General features: G+C 44.6%; 8 protein-coding genes across 8 annotated transcripts; 4 read left to right on the forward strand and 4 right to left on the reverse strand.

Moving 5' to 3' along the window:
- The first annotated feature begins 10,046 nt into the window (after positions 1-10,046).
- On the forward strand, positions 10,047-11,619 carry PV05_07285 (uncharacterized protein). The gene is made up of 2 exons (XM_013460095.1): positions 10,047-10,358; positions 10,414-11,619. Exons 1-2 carry the CDS (start codon positions 10,262-10,264, stop codon positions 11,361-11,363), a joined length of 1,047 nt encoding a protein of 348 aa, XP_013315549.1. The 5' UTR covers positions 10,047-10,261; the 3' UTR covers positions 11,364-11,619.
- Positions 11,620-12,294: 675 nt separating this feature from the next.
- On the forward strand, positions 12,295-14,641 carry PV05_07286 (uncharacterized protein). Its single transcript, XM_013460096.1, has 3 exons — positions 12,295-12,856; positions 12,956-13,781; positions 13,836-14,641. Exons 1-3 carry the CDS (start codon positions 12,366-12,368, stop codon positions 14,415-14,417), a joined length of 1,899 nt encoding a protein of 632 aa, XP_013315550.1. The 5' UTR covers positions 12,295-12,365; the 3' UTR covers positions 14,418-14,641.
- A 139-nt stretch (positions 14,642-14,780) lies between these two features.
- Positions 14,781-17,632, forward strand: PV05_07287 (uncharacterized protein). The gene has a single exon (XM_013460097.1). It carries the CDS (start codon positions 14,835-14,837, stop codon positions 15,789-15,791), a length of 957 nt encoding a protein of 318 aa, XP_013315551.1. The 5' UTR covers positions 14,781-14,834; the 3' UTR covers positions 15,792-17,632.
- On the reverse strand, positions 15,841-17,306 carry PV05_07288 (uncharacterized protein; the record flags this gene model as incomplete). Its single annotated transcript, XM_013460098.1, has 6 exons — positions 15,841-15,883; positions 15,933-16,213; positions 16,269-16,504; positions 16,555-16,839; positions 16,904-17,032; positions 17,081-17,306. 6 exons carry the CDS (start codon positions 17,304-17,306, stop codon positions 15,841-15,843), a joined length of 1,200 nt encoding a protein of 399 aa, XP_013315552.1.
- Positions 17,559-18,278, reverse strand: PV05_07289 (uncharacterized protein; the record flags this gene model as incomplete). The annotated part of the gene is made up of 4 exons (XM_013460099.1): positions 17,559-17,636; positions 17,685-17,816; positions 18,028-18,086; positions 18,134-18,278. 4 exons carry the CDS (start codon positions 18,276-18,278, stop codon positions 17,559-17,561), a joined length of 414 nt encoding a protein of 137 aa, XP_013315553.1.
- Positions 18,279-18,948: 670 nt separating this feature from the next.
- PV05_07290 (uncharacterized protein) lies at positions 18,949-19,711 on the forward strand. Its single transcript, XM_013460100.1, has one exon. The coding sequence runs from the start codon at positions 19,270-19,272 to the stop codon at positions 19,621-19,623; it is 354 nt and encodes a 117-aa protein (XP_013315554.1). The 5' UTR covers positions 18,949-19,269; the 3' UTR covers positions 19,624-19,711.
- Positions 19,667-21,101, reverse strand: PV05_07291 (uncharacterized protein). The gene is made up of 3 exons (XM_013460101.1): positions 20,891-21,101; positions 20,599-20,808; positions 19,667-20,518 (listed from the first exon to the last, which is right to left on the reverse strand). The coding sequence occupies exons 1-3, from the start codon at positions 21,032-21,034 to the stop codon at positions 19,892-19,894; spliced, it is 981 nt and encodes a 326-aa protein (XP_013315555.1). The 5' UTR covers positions 21,035-21,101; the 3' UTR covers positions 19,667-19,891.
- On the reverse strand, positions 21,096-22,677 carry PV05_07292 (uncharacterized protein). Its single transcript, XM_013460102.1, has 5 exons — positions 22,507-22,677; positions 22,358-22,414; positions 22,097-22,255; positions 21,896-21,996; positions 21,096-21,795 (listed from the first exon to the last, which is right to left on the reverse strand). The coding sequence occupies exons 1-5, from the start codon at positions 22,601-22,603 to the stop codon at positions 21,637-21,639; spliced, it is 573 nt and encodes a 190-aa protein (XP_013315556.1). The 5' UTR covers positions 22,604-22,677; the 3' UTR covers positions 21,096-21,636.
- Between the last annotated feature and the right edge of the window lie 1,041 nt (positions 22,678-23,718).

Below are 23,718 nucleotides of genomic sequence, written 5' to 3' on the forward strand. Positions count from 1 at the left end.
CTATATAGAACGGATATAAAAGCTAGTATTCCGTAATAGTAGATAGTTTACGCGGGGCTAGATACTTTAAGAGCTTTTAACGCCGATATTAATTAAGTTTCTTTTACGCGAGGGAGAGCGACTAAATAGTAGAAATACCCTTAAACAATCAATCCACGAAATTACGGGTATTCCTATTACGGCTCTCCGCGGTATACCTTTATTCTAATTTAGCGTAGAAGATTATATAAAATAAGTAGTTAAACGAAATATAAAGAAGAAAGAGAATAAGATATACTATCTACTCGAGATCTTCGATATCTTTATATCTTTAATATATAGTAAAGGAGAGAATATAGCTACCTAGCTTAGAGAAGAAATTAATAAATCTTGAAGAGATAAGCTTTCCATATACTATATAGGGCCTATTAATTACTAACTTAGATAGACACGAGCTTAGAAAGCGGCAATATACACTAGGTAGTACCCCGCTCGCCCAACACTTTATTTATAGGGAGAAAGGATATTCTTAACGATCTAGAACGAAGGGTTCGCGCCGTAGTGTAGGACAGCTCGCGCTCTCACTAATATCGTATAATTATTTCGGGCCTAGGTGGCTAGGGTAAAAGCGAGATTAGCTTACAACTTACGTAGCACGTTCGATCGCTATAGGTTACGTCCCTCTTCTTATATTGTAATGCTAAGTAGCTTAACTAACTTCTACTAAGCTCTAGGGTATTTTCTAGATTAACGTTAGTACGCCGTCTCTAGCCGAGAACGGATTTCTCTACGTCGCCTATTAACTTTAGATCTCGGCATCTACGTAGAAGGTAGGCTAATAGAGACTCGCTAATATACGGCAACCATAGATATTGGTTCTAAATAATGCGGACGACCCCAACGTTAATTACTAAGCCTTCTTTCTACCTAGCTCGTCCGATATAATAGTACTAACGTCGCGAAATACGGAATACGAGTAGTACGCCACCACCGAATATATAACTCTAAAAGGGCTTCCGATAAAGGAGGCGATCGAACTTTTACTGAAAGTAGTCGAGGTTGCTTTTAACTAATAACCTTTATTAGACGATATTGTACGAAAGGTAGTTATACTACTTCAATTATATCCTTTCGCTCTAATCTAGGCCGGAGTCTACGTAGGACGAGGTTATTATACTTTAGCCGTCTACCCTAAGATATATAAGCGTTAACGAAAACGGCTCCTCGAATTTCGGCCTTTATAAGCTTAGTCGCGGTATTAGGATATATACACAACGTTTAAAGTATCGGTAGAGATCTTATAAGCGAGTCCATTACCGTCGTCGCGAGATACGCTAGAGCTACTACTACTCTTACCTATATACGGGCCTAGCTAACTATCGTTACTTCTATTTAAAGTAGCTTAGGACGAAGTATAAAGGATCCCGTTCGATCTAGTTACTAACAAGGATAAATTCGGACTAACGGTATAGTACGTATCTTATCTTCCTTCACTTATAGAAGTCGGTGGCGATACGTAAGATTTATTTCGGCTCGTTAAGGCTATAAACGCGCTAAGGGCTTTTACGCTAGTATCGACCGACGTAGATAACGGGTAAGTGCTTATATCGATATATCCGTTGGTATACACGTAGGCGGGGGACCGCTAAGATAAACACTAATATTATATATCGTAGATTATTATAAGATACATTCTAACGGTGTCGCGCAATGATAACAATATATAGCGAGTATATATACGGTAACTATAGCCTTACATTTAAGCGATCACGTTATAGGAGATAGAGTATATATTTACGTTTAAGAGTCGGGTAGTAGTGTATAGTATATTAATAGAATATAGATAGCTACTTTATAGTATAAGGGATAATTAGACACTATTCTAGCTACTCGATCGGCTTTATTCTTACCTCGGTCTTAATAAGGCTAGCGTTAATTAGCGATAGACCGAGATCTATAAGCTTATTGGTCGAAACTTTTTGAACGTTGGCCGAGTTCGAGATACAATATAGGTATTGGAGGAGATGGTACGGATTCGAGTGTAAATACTAGCGAAGGATTATTCTTCTCGACTAGCGTTGTAGCATAAGTTAGTAGGAGTATATTAGGCTAATAGGTAAGTTAAGGATACGGTACGACTACTAAAGAAGATAATACGGATTCAAGAGTAAACACTAGCGGAGGATCATCTCGATCGACTAGCGTCGCAGCATACGTTGGTAGAAGTATATTAGGCGAATAGGTAAGTTAAGGATACGGTACGACTACTAGAGAAGATAATACGGATTTAAGTGTAGACACTAGCGGAGGATTATCCTTCTCGACTAGCGTCGCAGTACGAGTTAGTAAGAGTATATAAGGCGAATAGGTAAGTTAAGGATACGGTGTGATTGCTAGAGGAGGTGATACGGATTCGAGTATAGATATAGGCGGAAGATTATCCATTTCGACTAGCGTCGCAGTATAATCTAGCCATTATATTATAAGATCTAGGCCAACATTCTATAGATTTAAGGATAATAAAGTATATCGTAGAGATCTATAAATAGATACTTAATCTCGGTTATCCAAGTTATAGTATATCCGAGGGATAATTGAAAGACTTTAAGGACGAAAGTTCTAAATATAGATAACTTATATAACTAGACTTAGACTTGAAAAGATACTTTGTTATAGCTTATTTAGTCTATCTTTAAGGGTCCCTTCTATTAAAATAGTATATAATATATAATAAACTAGTCTATAGCTATCTTTTAGTGTAGAATACATTTAACTCTAACTTACCCTTAATAAACTTATCTACTATAAGAAGTTATAATAAACCTAAGAGGCTATAGTACACTATAGTTACAATATTAATAATATAAGCAAAGCTATATATATCGATAATTTACATTAAGCTCTATTGCCTACTTAAAAGCTTAACTTTAGAACTAGTTTTACGAATGCTATTATAGTACTTAAATACGTTGTTATCACCGAATAGATAATGTAGTATACTAAGCTATAGTACGTACAAGAAGGCTATAACAACGCTATCAAGCCTAGTTCAATAATATATAACGATTAGAGAGAGAGGCCGCTTAGTATAGAAGGAGAAGATTATAGGCCAATAAGAGACGGAGGCGATCGTATTCCGTAGAGATACTAATAGCTTCGATAGTCCGTAAATAACACTATTAACGCGTTATAGTAGAATTGGGTATATATAGTATAAGGTTTTGGATACACGAGCTATCTAATAGTAATATTAATACGTACTAAAAAGATATATTATACAGTACATTCCTTCTTCCCTTGGATCCTAGCCTAAAAATCGCCGTTTACCAAACCTAGAAGGAGCGTTCGTAATGGACAATTAAGTAGATATCGAGAAGATAATTCACTATACCTTTAAAAATACTGAATACCTTAGAGAGGCTATAGCCACCGCTGAGACAAACTTACCTAACAACGTTCCTAGGAAACAAAATAGTAATAAACAACTCGTCTTAATCGAAAATACTTTAATTAGACTAATTATCTTAAATAATTAGTACGTAGATAGTACTAGTATCGATAAGTAAGAATCAATATTTACCGTAAAATAGTTAGTTACTCAATACTTTAGAGGAAGGAAATAACCTTATAAGTAATCGAGGGTCCAATAAAAATTTAAACGAGATTAGGGTAGAACGCGGCCTTTCGAGATATATAAAGCTTAACTCTTATCAGAAAGGCACCGCACCTCCTATAACTATAGCATCTACTATCGAGGTCATCATCGGGGCCGTATAGAAAGACTCCGGAAAGGATCTCGATCGGGTTAGGGCAGTGGTTAGAGCACTAGACCTTACTAAGTAAACTAGATAGCTAGCTTAGTTAAGTCAATAGCCACTAGCTACTAATAATAGACTTATAGATTATTAATTAGTGATCTAAGAAAGATACTATAGAACTTCTATAATTATGATCAATGTCGAGATCTTTTAATAAGGTAATAAGGGCTTATTATCCGCTAGTTCTATAAAGGTCTATAATCTCCTCTATAAAGAGTATCCTACCTCTATCTACGAGTAAAGGTCTAGATATTTCGATAGATTTTGCTTTAGTGCTAGGATCACGAACTAACGCGATCGCACTATAGCTTTAGATCGTTCGGGAAATTGATTGAAGATCTACGACTACGACTTACCTAGATACCTCTATCGTATTAAGTTAGTATCCTCTTCTATCGTTTACTAATCTCGCTTCCTTAGCCGCTATCCCCGTTCACCTTCACTTAGATAATAGTCGCTACTTATATCTGGATTAGGTGACCATCTCCCTCTCCTCTCTAGGCGGTCTTATCTTAAAATATTTATCTTACTAGTGTATCGCGATATCGTGGCCGTAAGGAGCCAATAATGGTCGGCGAACGGCTTAACTAAGATATTGGCCAGGCTCGTCGGCTAGATACCGCAACTAAGAGCCTAAGTCGTAGGTAAGTGGAAGACGTTCTAAAGGTTAGCCGGACTATTAATAATAGCGGTGATAAAGGTAACGTCGGCCGCTATCATAGATTAGACGCTTATACCCTTCAACCCTCCTTAGTACGGCCCTTGATCGTAGTGGCTATTTATAGATTCGTCGATATCTAGCGGCTTAGTAGGAGTTACGGAGGGCTTGCTCGAGCTAAGATTAGGTACCGTTTTATCTTCGTAATTTAAATTTATATCACGACCAACGAGGGTCTGCTCGCTATCCGGGCTATAGGCGACATTAGATATCCTAACGACAAGAAGAGTTCCCTACTAATTTTTTGTTCGAGGGGTTTAAGTAACAGAGTCTTCTACCGATATTCGATAATAGACCGATAGCGTCTTATTAGATTTAGCTTCTATACGCTATCGACGAGAATTTGGGGAGTAAAAATTAAATCTACTTCTATATCGTCGTTTACGGCCACTGAGATATTCAATACGCCCGCTAAGTGACGAAGATACTATCCGTCGTCGAACTTTGTTCGGTGTTTCAATAACTTTCGTAAGTTAAACGCTAGAGGTACTTCGCTTGGCTTAAGTAGAGGGATATCGAGAAGGAATTACTACCTCTAACCTAGGTTTATAGCGCGAGGATAGTAGGTAGTATCGCTACGAAGGCGGTACCCCTATTAGCTTTAGCTAAAGATTGTTTAACTGGGTAGCAAAGTCTATAGCGTCAATATTAGTCCCTAGGCTAGGGGTTCCGATACAAGAAAGTCCGTCGCTTAGTAAGGTAATGATAAAGTTATCGTAAGTCTCTATGCCCTATAAGGTATTGTTCTAAGTAAGGCCGTCGAGATTTTCGGCGTATATAGTAGTTTATAAGGGCTCTACATCCGATGGTCCACTAGAAAAGAGACTCTATAAATTATCGTCGAGACCTTTAGCTTAATTATCGTCGTTATTCTAGGCTAGAGAGAAGTCGTCGTAGAGAGAAGTAGCTCCTAAAATACGCTCATTAGCTTTAGCCTAAGCGTCGTGTAGAGAGCTACGCCACATTTCGTAAATCGAGATTTCGTGGTATCGGCCCTTTAGGCTTATTGACTTTAGAGTTTAGCTGTTAGTAAACGTACCATCGGTATAATTAAAGTAGCACGGGGCCTTTTAGTCTTACTAGAATAGTCGATAGAGGTTGTATAAGAGTGTTCCTACGGCCGTATATTAGACACCGATATCTCGGCCTACGGCTATAACTCGTAAGAACATTCTCGATTGAAAGAAGCGCCGAAGCTAGCTAGTGCGGTATATATAAGTCGCTAAGGTCGGACCTAAGGTTTAGAAGGGTCCTCGAAGATAATATTATTTATACGGAGAAGGCGTAGAAAATAGGTAATATAGAGAGATTTTGTATATCGTTAAGGCTAAGAGATTATAGAGGGCGAAGAAGAGATAGAACCTAGTAGGAAACATTGGAATAGCCCTCTAATATAGGTCTTATAGACGTCCCTAACGCTTAAAGGGGGTTACGTCGCTTAACGGCTAATTAAGAAGCGATTTTAAATCTAACGACGAATTAGGAAAGAAAGGCGCCGCGTTTAAAAAGCTAAGTGCTAGCACGTAATCTCGCCCTTGTAGTTAAATACTACCTAGGCCACCCCTAGTTAGGTTAAAAGCCAGCCATTTACCGTCGTTAGCTTTCCCCGGTAGTGTACTCCGTAGATCGAAGGGGCTATTACTCCTATTAAAAGCTCCTAAATATCCCGAAAGATTTCGTCTAGAAAATACGTAACTAAGGTCTCTCGAGATCGATTATATACGGCGGATCTATAGAATAGGTAGAATATATAGTTAGAAACCTAAAAGGATCTTAGTTCTAGGTCGAATCCGGTTGATTATCCTTCCTCTACCAAGGGGCGATATATTGCGGTATTTTTACCCTATCGTTCAACAATTAAGCCAATAGGCTTCAGCACTCCTAACCTTTACGGACGCTTTCGGATCCTCTAGAGCGGCTAATATACTTTAAGAGTCTAAGGTTTATTTAAAGGTATAGTCCTTATATACACCGTATATACAAAGGTTATACGAATCTAAATATTACTAAAGCACTAGTAGCTAGGGGATCTTCGACTAAAACTTAGCGAATAATAAGGTCGAGCAAGGAAGAGTGATTTAGCCCTTATTGGAGCCTAACTACTGTCGATAGCCCGTCCGTCTCGATTACCGCGCCCCGTAAATCTTAGTCGCTATCGTTATCGTAGCTATTTTTTCCGTTAAGGGGGCCCCTATAATATAACTTCCTATATAAGTTATAGCCAAAGTTTCTCGAGCCGAAGGGGTGCGTAAGGTTAGCTAGCTTAGTCTAAGAAGAAGGAGCTAGTACCGCTTCTAGGATATATAATTAATAGGCAACTTAGCTAGAGATAGATCAGTGCAATACTTAGTTACTTGGCGTACTAAATCGGCCTTATATAATCGTTAATTACGATACTATAGATATATACCTCGAGTATCGAGTGTAGAGGGTTTATAAAAGCGTTATTAAAATCACTAAGTCTAGAATCTAAGATATTTATAGAAAGAATCTAAGGCGAGTATCTAGTTAGACGTCCTACTTATAAGGAGCTCCGCTCATTATTCTCTATAGGCTTCGTATAAGTATATTTTAGGTACGTAAGGGACCCTAGGCTAACTAAAAGATAGAGCGATAGAAGTAACTACTCAACTCTTAAGGAACGACGATAAACGCTACGATAGAGTCTAAGACCTTATACGCTAAGAGATAGAGAGGGGGCCAGAAGAAGAAGAGAGGCCTATTAGCCAATAGCCGACGGAGTATCTACCTAATCGATCGATTCGAATTAGGTAGACGCTTCTAAGCTCTAAACTCTTACGTCTCAGGTGTGACTCTAGGTGGGTAGGTAAATTTAGGTCATTCTTTTGTAGGAGCGATGGCGGGGCAAGGCCCTAGCGACAGCGAAGCCAATATCCGGGCTCCCGTGCTGGGTAGATGATTCCCGTTTTCGGAATGGTGTAGGGTCGAGGTTAAGGACGAAGGAAAGGGGTAGGAGGGTGAGGCGTAGGAGGAGGGGGAAGAGTCGACAAAACAGCGAGGGACGCCGGTCTTTTATAGACGGACGGTCGAGAGTGGTCGGAGGTAAAGCGGCGGTAGGCCCGATGGGTCAGCACTAAACCCAGACGGGTGGCGCTTTCCCCGATCGGGTGAAGGCTAAACTAAATGGAGGGTATCAAAGCGGCGCCATACCGCATCAATACTAGAGCGAGGCCTCTGCACCGCGATACATTTTATTTCTTTTAATCTAAGTAAATATCTAGAAGTATATTTAGATTAGATAAAAAAGAAAAACTAAGACAAATAAAAGATTCTAACTTTATAGTTCTAGCTCTTATAGTTAGATATAATTAAAATTAATTAGAATTAAGAAAATAAGATTATATTAAAAGAAAGAGAACTAATATCTAAATCTTCTCTTAAGGTTTTAGTAGAAGATATTAAATCTAATTATTATAATTCTTTAGTTATAGACTCTTTTAATTTAAAATCTATTATTATAATTAATAGTATAGAGAACGTTAAAAGAGCGATATTTATTTTAATATAATAAAAGAAATTAATAGTAAATATTATTTAATACTAATAAGATATAACTTATTATAGATTATAACCTTAATCTATAAAGAAAAGATTAGAGGATAAAGAGTAAGAAAAATATAAATTATAGTTATTATTAAATCTTATAATATCTTATAAACGAAAATCTTATATAATTATTTTATTACTATCTATTACGTCGTATTTTATATAAATATATACTCTTTCTAAGAAAAAAAGAGATTACTCTATAGTAATAAATAAATATACGCGGTTATAAGCCCTTACAAATCTTTTTAGGTTATTACTAATATAGACGAGAAGTAGTTATCGATTACGTCGGTCGACGTACTATTACGATTAGTTACAAAAGATTTTATATAAATTACGAGTACTTACGATTTATCTTTACCTTTATTTTTACGCTCTTTTCTATAATTACTATTAATTACGAATTAATATAAAAACTAACGAAAACTTATTTAGTATATTTACGCGACTTAGTAGTATCGTAGTGTTTTAGTACGTTAATATATATAACGAAGCGAAATAGATAGTATTTACTTTAGTTAAGAGAGTAGTTAGCTATATATTAGCCCTAGTAATAATATATATAAGCTATTTCGTATAGTTATAAATAATTACGAAAAAATATAAAGTATTTACTACTATTAAGTTTATTAATAATCGAATAATAAAAGAAGAAGAGACTCTATATATTTCTATATTAGATATAGTTTATTATTATTAATTACTAATAAATATATAAGAGATAAAGAGAAAACTTACTAAAATTATTAACGATTTCGATTAATTATATATAGTATATCTTAGTATAATTAATATAGTCTATTATAAATATTAATAAATAGTTTTAAACTAAAGGAAAGAAGTTTACTTACGATTAATTATAGATTAAGTTTAGTTAAGGGTATATTAGAATACAATAAATTATATATTAGGATAGTTAGTAATTAATTAACCTAAGTGATATAAGGTCGCGATAATAATAAAGTTAGTCGATATATTATATTATATATTATTACTAGCTATTACGAATTATTGTAGATTACTACGAAAATATTAATTAAAGATTAAAGAAAGAATTTTATTAATTCGAAGCGAAAGCTCTCGAAACGATTTATAATAATTATAAATTAGTATATTTTCTTAAAATTATAGTATAATATAAAGGGACGAGCGTAATAGTTAATTATTAGTTAGAATTTAGCGAGTTTAATTAATAAACTATACTAGTATAGTTATAGGGATACGTAAAAAGGGTCTAAGGTTAACGATAATAGGGTTTAAACTTTATAGGACCTACGCGAATTTATATATATCGAGCTAAGAGGGATACTCTCTATAGGATATAAAGATATTTATAATATTTAACTAATCGATAAGATATTAGGGGTTAACTTAAGAGATTACTACTTATTTCTATCTTTTTTACGAGATATATCTACTCTTTTTTAATTATAAGAATATATAACGATTTAAGTTATTATCGTATATTAAATCTATTAGTTATAAATAATATAAATTAAGGAGACTATAAAAGGACTAAAATAAAAACTTCTAAACTTTATAAAAGGACTAGGGTCTAAAGGTTTCTATATCTTATACAATATTATCGCTATTATTATAAGCTATTCTTAACCTTAATAGACTATTACTCTTTAAAATATAATATAATAGAGAAGACGATATACCTTTTATATATTATAAAAGAGAGAGAAATAAGATAGAAGGAAAGAAGGGAAGATATAATACGTTATAAGCCCTACGGCTTAATAGAACAATAAGAACACATAACTCGTAGATGCTCGTAAGGAAGTAGAGGAGGATGTGATATTAGCGTCGGGATACTTGCCCAGCCTAGTATTCCCCCTCCTTGCGCTCAGTTACGAGTAACTACATATAGCGGCCAGTCTTTCCCTCTTAGATTAGTTAGTTAATCAATCTCTTCCGCCGCTACAACCACATGAGAGAGCATTCACGTGGCATTTCTCCTATTCCATCCAGGCTGCGCAATTCATGACCTGCGACAGGCCGCGCAACCACTGCTTGTCTTCACATTCCTCTCAGCAACTCCCGTTTCCTCTATCTCTATCTGCACAATATGGATGTCTCGAGGCTCTAATCATATAAGGCCGAAATCTTCCACGAATCATCCTCCACACATCGTATCCAATATACAACTGGCGATGTCTACGCAGCGACAATGAATTTAAACATCTTCCGCATCCTGGGCGATGTGTCGCATACCGCCTCGAAATGCATTCTCATCTGGGCTATTCATTCAAATAAAAGCGCTGAAGGTATGTTCCTCAGGTTCGTCAAGTTGTGAGGCGCAGGCTGACGCATTCTGAACAGGCGTGTCTCTGCTCACTCAGATCCTCTACATTGCCGTCTTCTGCACGCGTTACCTCGACCTCTTCTGGGTCCCGCCCACGCTATCATGGTGGAATTTCATTCTCAAGAACTTCTATATCTGGTCTTCGATCTATATCATCGTGTTAATGACCAGGGTGTATGCCCGAACACGAGAGCAAGAGAAGGCTTGGAAATGGGGAGCATATGCAGCTGGCGCATCCCTTGTCGCTGCTCCATTGGTGTCTCTCATCTTCAATGGATGGACGCGCAGTACCTTTAGCGAAGTGCTATGGACCTTCTCCATTATCCTCGAATCCGTTTGTGTTCTTCCGCAGCTTATCCTGCTCCGCCAGACGACCGTACCTACAGTGATTGACTCCTTCTATCTGGTCACTCTTGGATCCTACCGAGCATTCTACCTTCTCAATTGGATTTATCGCGCCTTCACACCCTCGAAGCCTGACGCAATCTCCGTGATTTTCGGGATAATCCAGACGGCATTCTACGTCGACTTCGCCTGGGTGTACTGGACGAGACAAAGAGTCAAGCTGAGAGGAGGTGGGGTCGTGGACGCAGAAGATCTGAGAAAAGGATGGCTTGTAAACAAAGTCTTTAAACACACTCAAGAGCCTTCGGAAGAAGAAGAAGATCCTGAATCGGGCAACGTACAGACGAACGGACACGCGCAACCCAAAGTAAACCGATGGGGCCCGCGCGGTATCTCAATTTCAGCAGATGATACCCTGCACGAGCACGACAAGGGCAAAAGAGCAGCCAACGACAGCGGCGAGGAAGCAAATCCAATGCTGGATGATGGCGCTTTCCAACCAGATCCTGAATCGTTCGAGTTCGCGGACGAAGAAGACGATGTGCCTCGACTGGACGAGCCAGGCAAGAAGGTGTTGAACAGCAACGAAGAGTGGAGGGACAGCTCACCGTCGAACAGGTGAATGCTGTGTACAACGTTGAGAGCTATAGATTTTGGGCGAGCCTTCTTTGCAGATTGGTTGGATGGACTCGATCTCCTTCAGTTCACGCCAGTACTTGGCTCCACATACTACTAGAATATACTGAAGGCTTGCCAAAAGAGATTTCTGACAGAGGGGCCCTCATGGCATTTTGCTCCGACAGTAGAGGATATGGACCAACATTTGGTATGATGCAGTAGAATCAGCCAATGACATTTGAGTAGTCAGTCACCTAGCACAGTACAACAGTATGTTGCAGCACAGCTGCCCTTGGAACGGAATGCTCCTGTTGGACCATGGATGAAAGGCTGAGGCAAAAGTCTGAGCGGAACACTTGGTCACATACGGAGTAGGCTTCGAGGACTTGTGGGATGGTTGTTGCAGTTTGGCTTGTTGTCTCTGCTCAGCCTCATTCAACACTTCTGTGCACCTTGTATATCGCTGGCATAATAATGTTGTCAGGCTGCGCATCGGTCGGAATAGCATTGACTACCGAAACTCTGAAAAATGGATGTCACCCAGATATGGTGTTTTGGTCTTGTTGCCACTGAATACCACAGCACAAAGAGTCCGTGTCGACATCGAAAACAGTAGAAACGTGAATAAAATTTAATGCAGGGATTTGTGCATCCTCCTATATGCCGATTTTGCCGACTTTTCCATATCCGGCAAAAATTAAGAATCGGGCTTGTCCTTTAGTTCCTTGATGATGTCAAGCAAAAATGCATTAGGCCTCAAAGCCAAACATTGGGCCAATGATAAGATCACAAAACACCGTAAGTGAAGCTAGATCGGCGCTAATGCAGGATGATGCAAATCTAGGGCTCGAGGACTTTTCAACCGAGTGGGACGGAGAATCGATACGGTTATGACGGTACGTAGCATTCCATTTTTCTGCGATGTTCGCCATCCTCCTATATCAGGACCGTGCAAGACCCAAAGACATGCGCTGAGCTACAGTCCGCAAGTCGACATCGTCTCAATATGGCCTCGCCTACTTCACCAGTTGCAGACTCGCTCTCGCGATCAACCACTCAGTCATCAAGCACTGGTACAACAGCGCAAGAGGTTCGTACCCAAAATGAACAACCAAACCTCGATCCCGAAAAGCAAGCACACGATCAACGATACCATCACCACAAGGAAAAAGTCCCCCATTGGAGATTAGTCGCCAGCCAGTCACTCATCACAGATGCTGTCGCCAATTATCCATACAACGGGTCTGGTACCGAAGACGATCCGTACGTCGTGGAATTCATACCAAATGATCCCCGGAATCCCATGGAGTTTTCGCAAGTCAAGAAGTGGTTCATCACTCTCACTGTCGCCATCGCCACTCTTGCTGTCGCCTTCGTCTCGTCCGCATATTCGGGCGGCGCCAACGAAGTCATTGCGACCTTTGGTGTGAGTCAAGAGGTTTATACACTCGGTATATCTTTGTTTGTCTTGGGATTTGCGATCGGTCCACTGCTTTGGTGAGTGACTCTCCGTCCCGATTTGCCCCAGTTCCGAGAAGGCCCATCTCCCTGTCCAGCGCTCGAAGAGATATACTGACGCGAATCCTTTGTTTTCAGGGCACCACTTAGTGAACTCTACGGTCGACAAGTGCTGTTCTTCGGTACATATGCGGTTCTGACTGCTTTTAACGCCGGGGCAGCCGGCGCCAACTCAATGGCCACTCTTATTATTCTCAGATTCTTTGCTGGCACATTCGGGTCATCGCCCCTTACGAACGCTGGCGGTGTCATTGCCGACATGTTCCTTGCCAATCAAAGGGGTCTAGGAATGTCCATCTTTGCAGCAGCACCGTTTCTGGGTCCGGTTATCGGGCCGATCGTGGGTGGTTTTGTGGGTGAGACCATCGGTTGGAGGTGGAATGAAGGAGTAATGGCTTGCTTCACGGGTGTCTTGTGGATTTTCGGTAGCTTGACGATCCCGGAAACATATTCGCCTGTCATACTCAAGAGACGAGCGGCTGTACTTTCCAAGCGGACCGGCAAGGTCTATATTTCCGTTCTGGAAAGAAGACAGGGTAAGACGACACCAAAGGCGGCTTTCCAAAAGTCACTGGCTCGACCTTGGGCATTACTTTTCCTCGAACCCATTGTGTTGTTGATATCCATATACATGGCTATCATCTACGGCACCCTTTATCTATGTTTCGGAGCCTTCCCGATTGTGTATCAGCAAGGACGAGGCTGGTCTCCAGGCATTGGTGGGCTCGCCTTTCTTGGTGTGGCCGTCGGTATGTTGCTTGGCGTCACTTACAGCATCATCGATAACAAGCGCTATGCGAGAGTCGAAGACGAACATGATGGCGAAGCTCCTCCTGAAGCGCGTCTTCCGCCGGCCCTGGCTGGGGCTGTGGCTCTTCCGATCGGTCTATTTTGGTTTGCATGGGTAAGTCTATTCGCTGGCCGGCTGGTTGACCTCTTATACTAATATACGTTACAGACAAACGGTCCTTCTGTTCACTGGATAGTCAGCATTATCGCAACAGCACCATTTGGTTTCGGCATGGTGCTGGTGTTCTTGGGTTGCATGAACTATCTTATCGACGCATACACGATTTATGCAGCCTCGGTTCTGGCAGCAAACTCGGTCCTTCGATCCATCTTCGGCGCTGTCTTCCCACTCTTTACCACTTACATGTTCCAAAACCTGGGGATTCATTGGGCCTCTTCGGTTCCAGCCTTTTTGGCTCTGGCCTGCACACCTTTCCCGTTTATCTTCTACAAATACGGCGAGTCAATCAGGTTGAAGTGCAAGTACGCAGCGCAGGCCCACGAGATCATGGTTCAGATGCGCGCAGAACAGAAGCACGTTGAGGAAGAAGAACAGGAAGAAGCGGCAGAGGAGGAGACTGAGAAAGATGGCCAGGCTGCTAATGCTGGCATGAGCCGCCAGACCACCCGGGCCAGCAGAGCTAGTCGACCCAGTATGGGTCGCACGAGCACGCGTGCTTCGCGTGCCTCGCGTGCTCGCCTGGAGGAGTTTGGCAGAGTGTACAGCCATGCCAGTCATCATCACTTCTAATGGGTTGTCTTATTACACATGAATCTTTTCTGGTGGATTTGTCTAGCGTTCAAGCGAGCGGCGTCACCATATGCATACATGCGGGAACAGGTTGGAACAAAAACGGTGGACATTTATAAATACACCAAACTGGTCTGGATAATGCAGTTGTACATTACTCATTTACTTGTAGCATAACTTGTCATCGGAGCCTCTTGCTCCATAACGAGTTTACGATTCTCCGTATATCCCATATCTCAGCGGTAGAGCAGTAGCACCAAACGTGCCACGCTTGTCCCATTCAAGTTAGCTCCATTTCGTGACTTCCGTCCTGACTCTTGACCTCACCTCTTTCCCGGTTGAAAGAAGGCTCGTCATCGAAGCCTCCAAACCTGGGTGTATCATACTGCATCTAAATCTTGACACGGACTGTCTGATATGCGGTCTTCGTCACTGTCGAGGCGGCTTCTCCTTCTTCAGCGTCAACTATCCCCAAATTCGAGCTCGATCGTCAATCAAAAGCGAACCATGGCGAGTCAGATTCCTACCAAATTTGACATTAACACCTCTTACACCATGAATTCCGGTTACCGTATCCCTGCTTTAGGCTATGGCGTGTACCAGACACCGGCTGCATCCTGCGAAGAGGTCGTTCTTCATGCATTCAAAACCGGTTATCGACACGTCGACTCTGCCAGGGCATATCGCAACGAGCAGCCGTGTGCTGACGCCATCCGGGCATCCGGCCTGAAACGAGAAGACATTTTCTTCACCAGCAAAGTCCCACCGAGAGCGATGGGCTACGAAGCGGCGATGAAGTCCATCGAATCATCATTCAGCCAGACAAGACTCGACTACATTGATCTCTACCTGATTCACTCTCCTTATGGCGGCAAAGAAGGTCGATGTGGGGCGTGGAAAGCCCTCGCAGAAGCTCAGAAAGCCGGCAAGATCCGTTCTATCGGTGTCTCGAATTATGGCGTCCACCATCTCGATGAACTAGAAGAATACATCAAGACTTCTGGTGTCGGTGGCACAATCGATGTCGGTCAGTGGGAGATTCACCCTTGGCTTCCACGTAACGACATAGTGGAGTGGGCAAGAAAGAGGAATGTGGTCATTGAAGCATATTGTCCCATCATTCGTGGCCAACGGTCGAACGAAGAAGTCCTCAAGACCTTGAGTCAGAAGCACGGCAAGACATGGGCACAGATACTACTGCGTTGGAGCTTGCAGAAGGGATACGTGCCTTTACCGAAAAGCGTTACACCTTCAAGGATCGAGGAGAATGCAAACATCTATGATTTCGAGCTTGATGAGGGGGACATGAAGAGCCTGGACTTGCCCAACTCATATGCGCCTTGCAGCTGGGATCCGACGACAAGCAATGATTAAACTGCTCTGTCTTATTATCAAAAGGCGACTGATCCCTTCAGCTTTTGGCTCAATGACTCTGTCCCATGAATACCAGCAGCACGGCACAATACCTAATCAACTTAGCTTTAGCAGTCGAGGATCACCAGAAGCCTAACTTACGCTGCTGTGGCTCCGCAGATTTCATGCCTCCTTGCACTTGTGGCAATTGCAACCAACCCAGCGAACATAGTCGTGGATGCTAATGCGATCGCCAATTGTTGATAGCCGTCACTGTCTCTCATCTTGTACAACACCGTCACTGGTCCCATGATCAAGAATACCAGCACCATGGTAAAGAGAAACGCGACAAAGGCGTCAATCCGGCTTTTGTCGAACAGTTCCAAGTGCAATTCGGTATCGCCATCAAGTTTCTCTTGCTGCAGTTTATTCCGGAAGAGGTACTGTCACAATTCAGCTGCCGTGATCCTTCATTGCCACGTCTAGGCTGCGACTTACACGAAATAACGGCCGCCCTCTTCCGACTTTTGCAACAAGATCCAGGAGAAGGCCATGCATCTTACTGGTCTCCTTGTTGCTACAAAGAGCAATCAAGTCGTCGACATGTTTGATGTAGCTTCTGTCACGAAGGCACAGGTGGCCATCGTTCCAGATCAGTCCAGCAACAGACTCCCGGTCCCGTTCGCTCGGCGCATCATACTGCTGCAGCTCAGCGTATCGTCTCAAAAGGTCATCTGTAAACATGAGTCCAGTGACTGTGCGTACGCAGGTGCAGAATACTGACCATACTTTTGGAGCTCGTAGCTGAGCCTCTCAAACAATTCCCTCCGCGATGCAGGTTCTCTCCTGTCGTCCCCTTCGCGGTCGCAAAGTGCCCTTTGAGTGTTTTCATCTGTCTTGAAGTCCACGTCATCCAGATCTCTCAGCCTCTCCTCCAGCTCCCTCAGACGGTCTTGGTGCCACACCACTAACCTAGTCCGCAAGAATCCAAACTTGCGGAATATCAAGAAATTCGCATCGCTTTCAATGACCGCGGCCAACCTGGGCCAGCCGGGATGATTCTCTTTGACTGTATGGAACGATATTAGTTCCAACCTTCTCTGCCTCGACTGAATCGACAGGCTAAGGCTGACCTTTCAGAACTTCCGTCCTTCGCCAGTGATCTCCTTGCCCCAGTATTTCCTCCTGGCTTTGAGCGTCATCTGGACTTGGATTGGGCTTCTTGTTGCATTCGCGAGTGAGGAACAACGAAAAGAAGCCAGCTACAACCGTTAGCGAACAGTTCTTGGGCTTGACGACCTTGATCCTACATTTGGGACTCTCCTTCTGGCCACTATCGCTGCTTCCCCTTTCCACATCGGATATATCTACTTCGGTCTTCATATTGCGCACGCAAACGCCCTCCCGCGTCCTCGGTTCCAGCGGGCCCTCGATAATCTGGTTGGGGCGACTGAGAATGTGGAAGAACGCCGTTTGCAGCGGGACCTTTGTGTTTAAGAGCTCATCCGCATTATGGTTACACCGGTAGTTACACATGACAAACTCGAGATGAGAGGAACGCCTTGCACGACCTCGATGCCTGCTTTTCGTCCCCAGAGGACTCGACATCAGCCACCCATATTTCCAGTACACTGTCGCAATAATGATACACACACATTCGCTCCTAGCTCAGCCTTTCAGGGGGCACGTTTCTCCTTGTTTCTGTCATACTCGACGCCGGCCTCCTTATCTTTGCCATGCTTCTTTATTCTGGAGACTTAGCCACCGAGAAAGTCCTACGTCGACCTGCTAGTCCTTATTCTTCTTCTCATCCTTCTTCTTTCCAGAGTCGTGCTTCTCCTTGGAAGGCTCGAAAGGCTTGGTGTTCTGCAGCAAGTCAGCAAAAGCCTTCGTGTTCGAAAAATGTCCTGTTACCTGTGGCGCGTTGGGGTTGACTCCACCATGTCTGGTACCCTCTAGTTTGTCACGGTTTGCAGCAGCACGGGGTGAGGTTGGCTGTGACGAGCCATTGTTGCCAGGGGCTGGGCCTTGTCTTGGTGGTGGATCCTACAGCAACGTCAAATCAGTCTATCGCCAATTACCACAGGTGCGGCCAGGGGTGTAAGAGCCTCGCATCGAAGTTCTTCGCAGTCTGGCCATATCTCGGTCTGCTCAACCATCGGGGATGAGGGAGTCATGTTTCCCAGTCTCCGCCTCCGCGACTGGGGAGAGCCCAAGTTTCTCGCCCTTCCAATGGCATGCCTCGCTGGCTGCGTACCACTCCTTCTGATGTGTAGGGCCAACTGACCGGTTTCTGGAATGATGATTTGTCTCCGTCTGCAGATTGTTAGTACGGACAGCTGAGATAAGGAGCGCCTCCTTACCATGGCCATACTGATGGTCCTCTGCGGGGTCCTTGCCAGGGAAGGCGTTGCTGCCTCCCGAGAAGCCTTCGCCGCCTTTTTGGCCTGGATCACTTGGCGTGTATTTTTGCTTCGTCCCCATCGGGACCTCCCTTGGACCACTCATGTTGACAAAGACGAACACGAATCAAGCAGGAAAATCAAGCTTCTCTACGTCTTGTTGGATTGGAGAAAGACCTACATCTGATCGAAGAGTTCACGAGAGAGCTACTTTTATGAGTATACTGACCGCGCGACGCACTGCCTCGGCGCTGCGAGAGCGTTTGCTGCCTCATGTCCGCAGAAAGAAACAGCTTGCCGCGCGAACAAGCGCAGTCGGGCATGGCTCCTTGAACACTGAACGTGACAAACTGCCCCGTCGCGACGAAAACCGAATGCCTTTTCTTTTCGTCCTGCACAAGGCTGACAAAAGACCAGCATGTCCGTTGGAACAAAAAGCGAAGGGAATACCTAGCACGAGATACCACGGAATGAACGCAACAAATCCTGCGGTCCTCGTTTCGAAGACGATAGCATGTTCAGAAGTCTGCGCCGGTGCGGCCAGGGACTGAATGCTGCTCAACAGCATAGGAACAACACAGTGATATCTAAATAAAGGAGCATGGGCGAACATACTGCTGCTTTTCCCGGAGAGGCTTTTACTTCAGACAACGGCCATTGATGCTGTTTCGTTTGGAACAGGATGCTTTATTTGGGCACCAAACACGAGGCTTAACAACACTGCACAACAGACCTTTGGACAAGTGGCAGAATATAATAGACGTGCATCTGCATCCCGGATTGATGCCTTCTACATGAACAATGCAACGTGTATTCAGCTGACGTCAGTGAGCCAGAATTAGCACTCCTAGGGATTGTTCGCACTCGGGCGAACACCATTCCAAAATTCAGGGAACCAGACGGCGAGATTGGTGTGCTCCTTAGCCCCGAACGAGCGCTCTACTATGGAATAATGCTGCCTGTACTTGGTCGAAGTCTATGGCTTAAGTGTGCTCTACTACGGCTACTCTTTACGCTGGGGCGAACACCATTCCGAGATTCGAGGAACCAGCATACTGAGATCGGAGGGCTCCTCGTTCCCAGACGAGTACTCTGCCATGGAATTATGTCACCTGTATTGGTCGAAGGTCTGTGGCTCAAGGCTGCTCTACTACGGCAAGTCTTTACACCGAGGCGAACACCATTCCGAAGTCGAATGTCGAGACGGGAGTGGCCCTGATGCCCAGGTGAGCATCCTGCCATGGAAATATGTCGGCGTACTTGGTCGAAGTCTGAGGCTAAAGGTCGCTCTACTGTCCGGATTCTCGACACCAAGGCGGACACCATCCCGAAGTCGAAGGGATCCAATGTTGACAGGAGCGATCGTCATGCCCCAGATGGGCATTCCTGCCATGGAGTTCCTCGAAGGAGAGGACCATACCCCTCTTGCAATACATTCCCCCACGGGGTGAGAAAGCCAGATTGGATGCGAAAGGGGCTACAAAATGGAACAGACTGAACATTTGCATACTATATCACAGAACTAAACTCACATCTCACGTCCTCGAATCGTACATCCAGAACTCGCTCTTTCCCTTTCGCTTTTCCAGACTTGTGTCTCGCGCCATCTCAGACTGCCATCAACCTCGCACCTTGCACCCAGCATCGCTGTGCAAGCCATCTTCGGGAATTCCCTCACCAAAACTGCAACTGCAACTGCAACTGCACCACAAATCCAACTCATGGCAACCCCATCCGTTTCGTCGTCCGCTCATTCAACCCCCACGCAGTACTACTCCCATCGTGCACCGTGGTCCGTCTCATATCCCTCTTGAACCTGCCCTGGAAAGTACCCCCTCCCGCCCTGTGCATGACGGCCGTATTATCCCAGCACACCACATCCCCGTTCTGCCTCCACTCGACGCTGAGCAGGTACTTATCCTGCGTCGCGTGCGCGAGCAAGCGCTCGATCAACTCCGTGCTCTTCGGTTCCTCGACCCTGCGCCCGTCGGGATACTCCAGGTGGTGCAGGTGGTGCGCGATGTACAGGTTCATTCTGCCGCTCGGCTCGTGGCGCTGGACGATCCGGTGGCGGCCGAACGGGTATGCTTCCGGGTCGATCGAGGCGAGAAACTCGGACTCCGGGCAGGCCTTGCGCCGGCTGTGCCAGAGACTGTTCGCTCCGATGTAGTCGTTCTCGAGGAGCTCACTTTTCAGGTCCGCGGGCAGTTCGTCAAAAGCTGTGCGGGTGTCGGCGAAGTCGGTGTTACCCCCGTTGCCTGGTGGTGGGAGCTCGTGCGCGCGAAGCAACGAGTAGCCGGCGCGGCGGGGGTTGAAGGCCGAGTCGCAATGGAAGAGGGAGTTTCCCTGCGCAAGTGTGGACTCAGCACTGAACAAAAACCGTCTTGCGAGCCAAAGCCCGACTGAGAAACGGGAAAATGCCATACCCTACCCGTCTGCTCCCTCTTACTGCCAATCTGCACTATCGAGCCATCGTCCTCTTGGTTCGAGACGTCGAACAGTTCGTCAAATGGGAACCGGTTCTTGCGGCCTAGCGTGAGGTACGGCTTCACGTCGTCAAGTTCGCCAAAGAGGCGCGAGAATGCAACGTGTCGGGCATCGTCGAGGCCTGCGTTGCGAAAGACTAGGACGGCATACTTTGGAACAGAACATATGTCAGTTTGGGCGACAACGAGGGAGGGGGGTCATTGACCCCGTGGGGCAAGGGCAAGACATTACCTTTATTGTTGCGTCTAGAATCTCCTTGAACACATCTGGTTCGACTGGTTTGCTGAAGTCAATACCCGAGACTTCGGCGCCAAAGGTTGGCCCAAGCTCGGTGACTTGGATGTGTTGATACCCTGGCACAGTCGCGTGCGGCATTGCGAAGAAAAACAGAGCAAGAGGCGGCAGAAGAACTGGTGAAGCTCTGGTCAATTCATGACGAGTTCCCGAGGGTAGATCATTGTATATATAGCTTCAACAATCATGGGGGAGACAAGGCTCGCATATCCGCCAAGGGCCCCCCTCCTCACTTATCTCCAATTCCAAGAGATGGAGAAGCCCGTTGTGCCGTCTCTTGCCCGAAGCGCGAGTTGGTGGTTGTGAAGGATCAATAGGAGCTTTTGTCTGGCTGTCTAAATCATAGTCTGGGGGGGTTTTGAACGGCACAATGTGGCGTTTAGCCGCTATCTTTATCCGATTACCGTGGTTATTTCGCCCTGTAGCAAATTGTTAACTCCTCACATACGTCGTCACGGTTAGTGACGGATCAAATCGGTGCGTCAGGCATGGACACTGAGCTAAATGCAGCTTTGACAAGCATTGATTCCCCTCATTTGCATGGTAGGAATGGGAAGAGACAGATGCAAGCTCGTTGGTCACCATGCATACTGAATTGCTCTCTAGGTCAGTCTGACCCGGTATCACCTTATGTACAATGCTCCCCAATGCTCTTTCAAACAACCTCAACATGATTCCCCTGTTTATCTGTACCAGTATTCGGGCTTGACGAAGTCTGCCATAGTCTTGGGTTCCTCATAGCCATGGTGGTGGTGATGCGGGTCATCCGGAGGTCCGACGTAGTCCATTCTGTAGCAGCTACCGCATTCAGGGCATCGTTCGAATGGTCGCTTGCGGGACATCTGGTAGCACCAATCGTCAGTGGAGCTCTTTTGCAAATCGATGTCACTTCATGTGTAGACCATGCTTGTAGAAAAAAGGGTATCCAAGTCGGAAACATACCACAAGCCACTTAACAATGTGTGAGTCTGCAGGACTGCCAGTACAACCAGCTTGGATCTCGTCTCCTGCCGACTTGACAATAATTGGGTCTTCGAAAGTACCTGTGCCGCAAATGTGTCAGCTCTTGTATTTCACGATCCTCTTGAACCTGCTCAGCTTCTGCCTGGCCAGGACAGCGGATCGTCTCACTCCCTCACATACCCTTTCTATCGGACGGAAGGGGTGACATGTCGAAAATGTCAATGCCCTGCATCTTTCCGAGAATTTCGAGACGTTCAAGACCGGTAGCTTGTTCGAGATCGGTAGGGACGGTACCAGGCTCGGCACCAGGTGGAAGAAGATCCTTCTCGGTCTTGATTTCTGTTGTCATATCCAACGTCAGCTTCAATTGTCTTCGCGACTTGTTCCGCAGTAGCTCGTGGTCTTAAAAGCTTGTCGCAGGTCATTGTCTAAGGGACGCACCGTCGAAAGGCATAAGTTTGGCATCCGGATCACCTGGCTTGGGATCCCATTTCCCCCCTATACAGCAGCCGTCGTTAGCAGAGCTCGAAAGTCCCCCATGCGTCTAGCGTGGTTTGCTTTGGGAGCTTCAGAAGGTTCCATTGACGTACGGCGAGCTGCGACCGTAGCGAATGATCGAGGAGCGACGCAGACTGATCTCAAAGGGACACGGCGGGCCAGAGAAAAGGCTGCGCGTGCTGCCGACATGGTGAGCAACTTGAGAGTGGAGTGTCGAGAGTGGTGAAAGGCAGCAAAAGACGTGTAGAAGCAGGAGGTCGTTTGAAAGACGCAGTTTGAAGGATTATTGATGATTGGCCCGAACGAAGCTGCGAGCTTGAGGTCTTGGCACTGAAGGGTGGTCTGACGACTGAAGTCAGCCTTGCGACAACATTAGTCCACGACGAGGCTGCAGGAATACCAGCAGCGGATGATGAGCTTCAACTCAAAGCAATCATACCTTACTACAGCTAACTGGGTAGTTCCCATGGCTAACGAAGGCCTACAAGGGGCATGACCGAACTGAAGATGCAACCAACACGCATGACATTCACTACTTTTCAAGGTGAGCGACAGAACTTATCTCAGCCAAGCGACCAGAATATTCACCTACACACCACCACCACCACCACCACCACCACTCGCTATACAGTCAGTAGGGATCAAATTACATAGTAACCGAGATCAAAAAGAATTGCAAAAAACTAATTCCTGGCCACGATTCAGTCCCTCGAAGAGGGACCTCAGGACTAGAAAACCAGGCGGACTGATTTTTTTACATACACACCAGTTGACGTTAGGCTAGTCCTCTACCACTAGTTAACCCTCTCCGACACTAAGTGACCATGTTTAAGGCGAAGAGTCAAGCCCGGTGCACCAAGGAGGTCGAATACTGGAAGGGAGTAGGAAGTGGATTTCACCCATTGTCAAGAACAATTCGAGCTGTTCAATATATCACCTTGGGATTTCTTGCCTTGCCAAGAATACGGTGATAGAGGTGAGGCAGATGCAGAGCGATCAGATATGTAACAGCAAGGCTGGTTTGGTTGTCACTCTTACAGAGTCTCTCTCATTTCAATGTTCTAGCTTAATGACTCTAACCTGGTCATCTAGGAGCCTCAACAACGGTGTTCATATCTACTTCATGCTTATAGGGGCGGTATACCGATGAGCAAAAGCTGCGGAGGTTCTCCTACTGCTTGCATCGTACCAAATACCTGCTAGATGATTGAATTTGGAATAGCCACTCTCGCCACAGCCTCGCTTATGTAACTTTCGAAATTTCCAGACAGCCTCGTTTTCCCCAGGTCACATGACCAGCCCTG

The sequence above is a fragment of the Exophiala xenobiotica genome, assembly GCF_000835505.1.
Source record: "Exophiala xenobiotica strain CBS 118157 unplaced genomic scaffold supercont1.4, whole genome shotgun sequence".
NCBI lineage: Eukaryota > Fungi > Ascomycota > Eurotiomycetes > Chaetothyriales > Herpotrichiellaceae > Exophiala > Exophiala xenobiotica.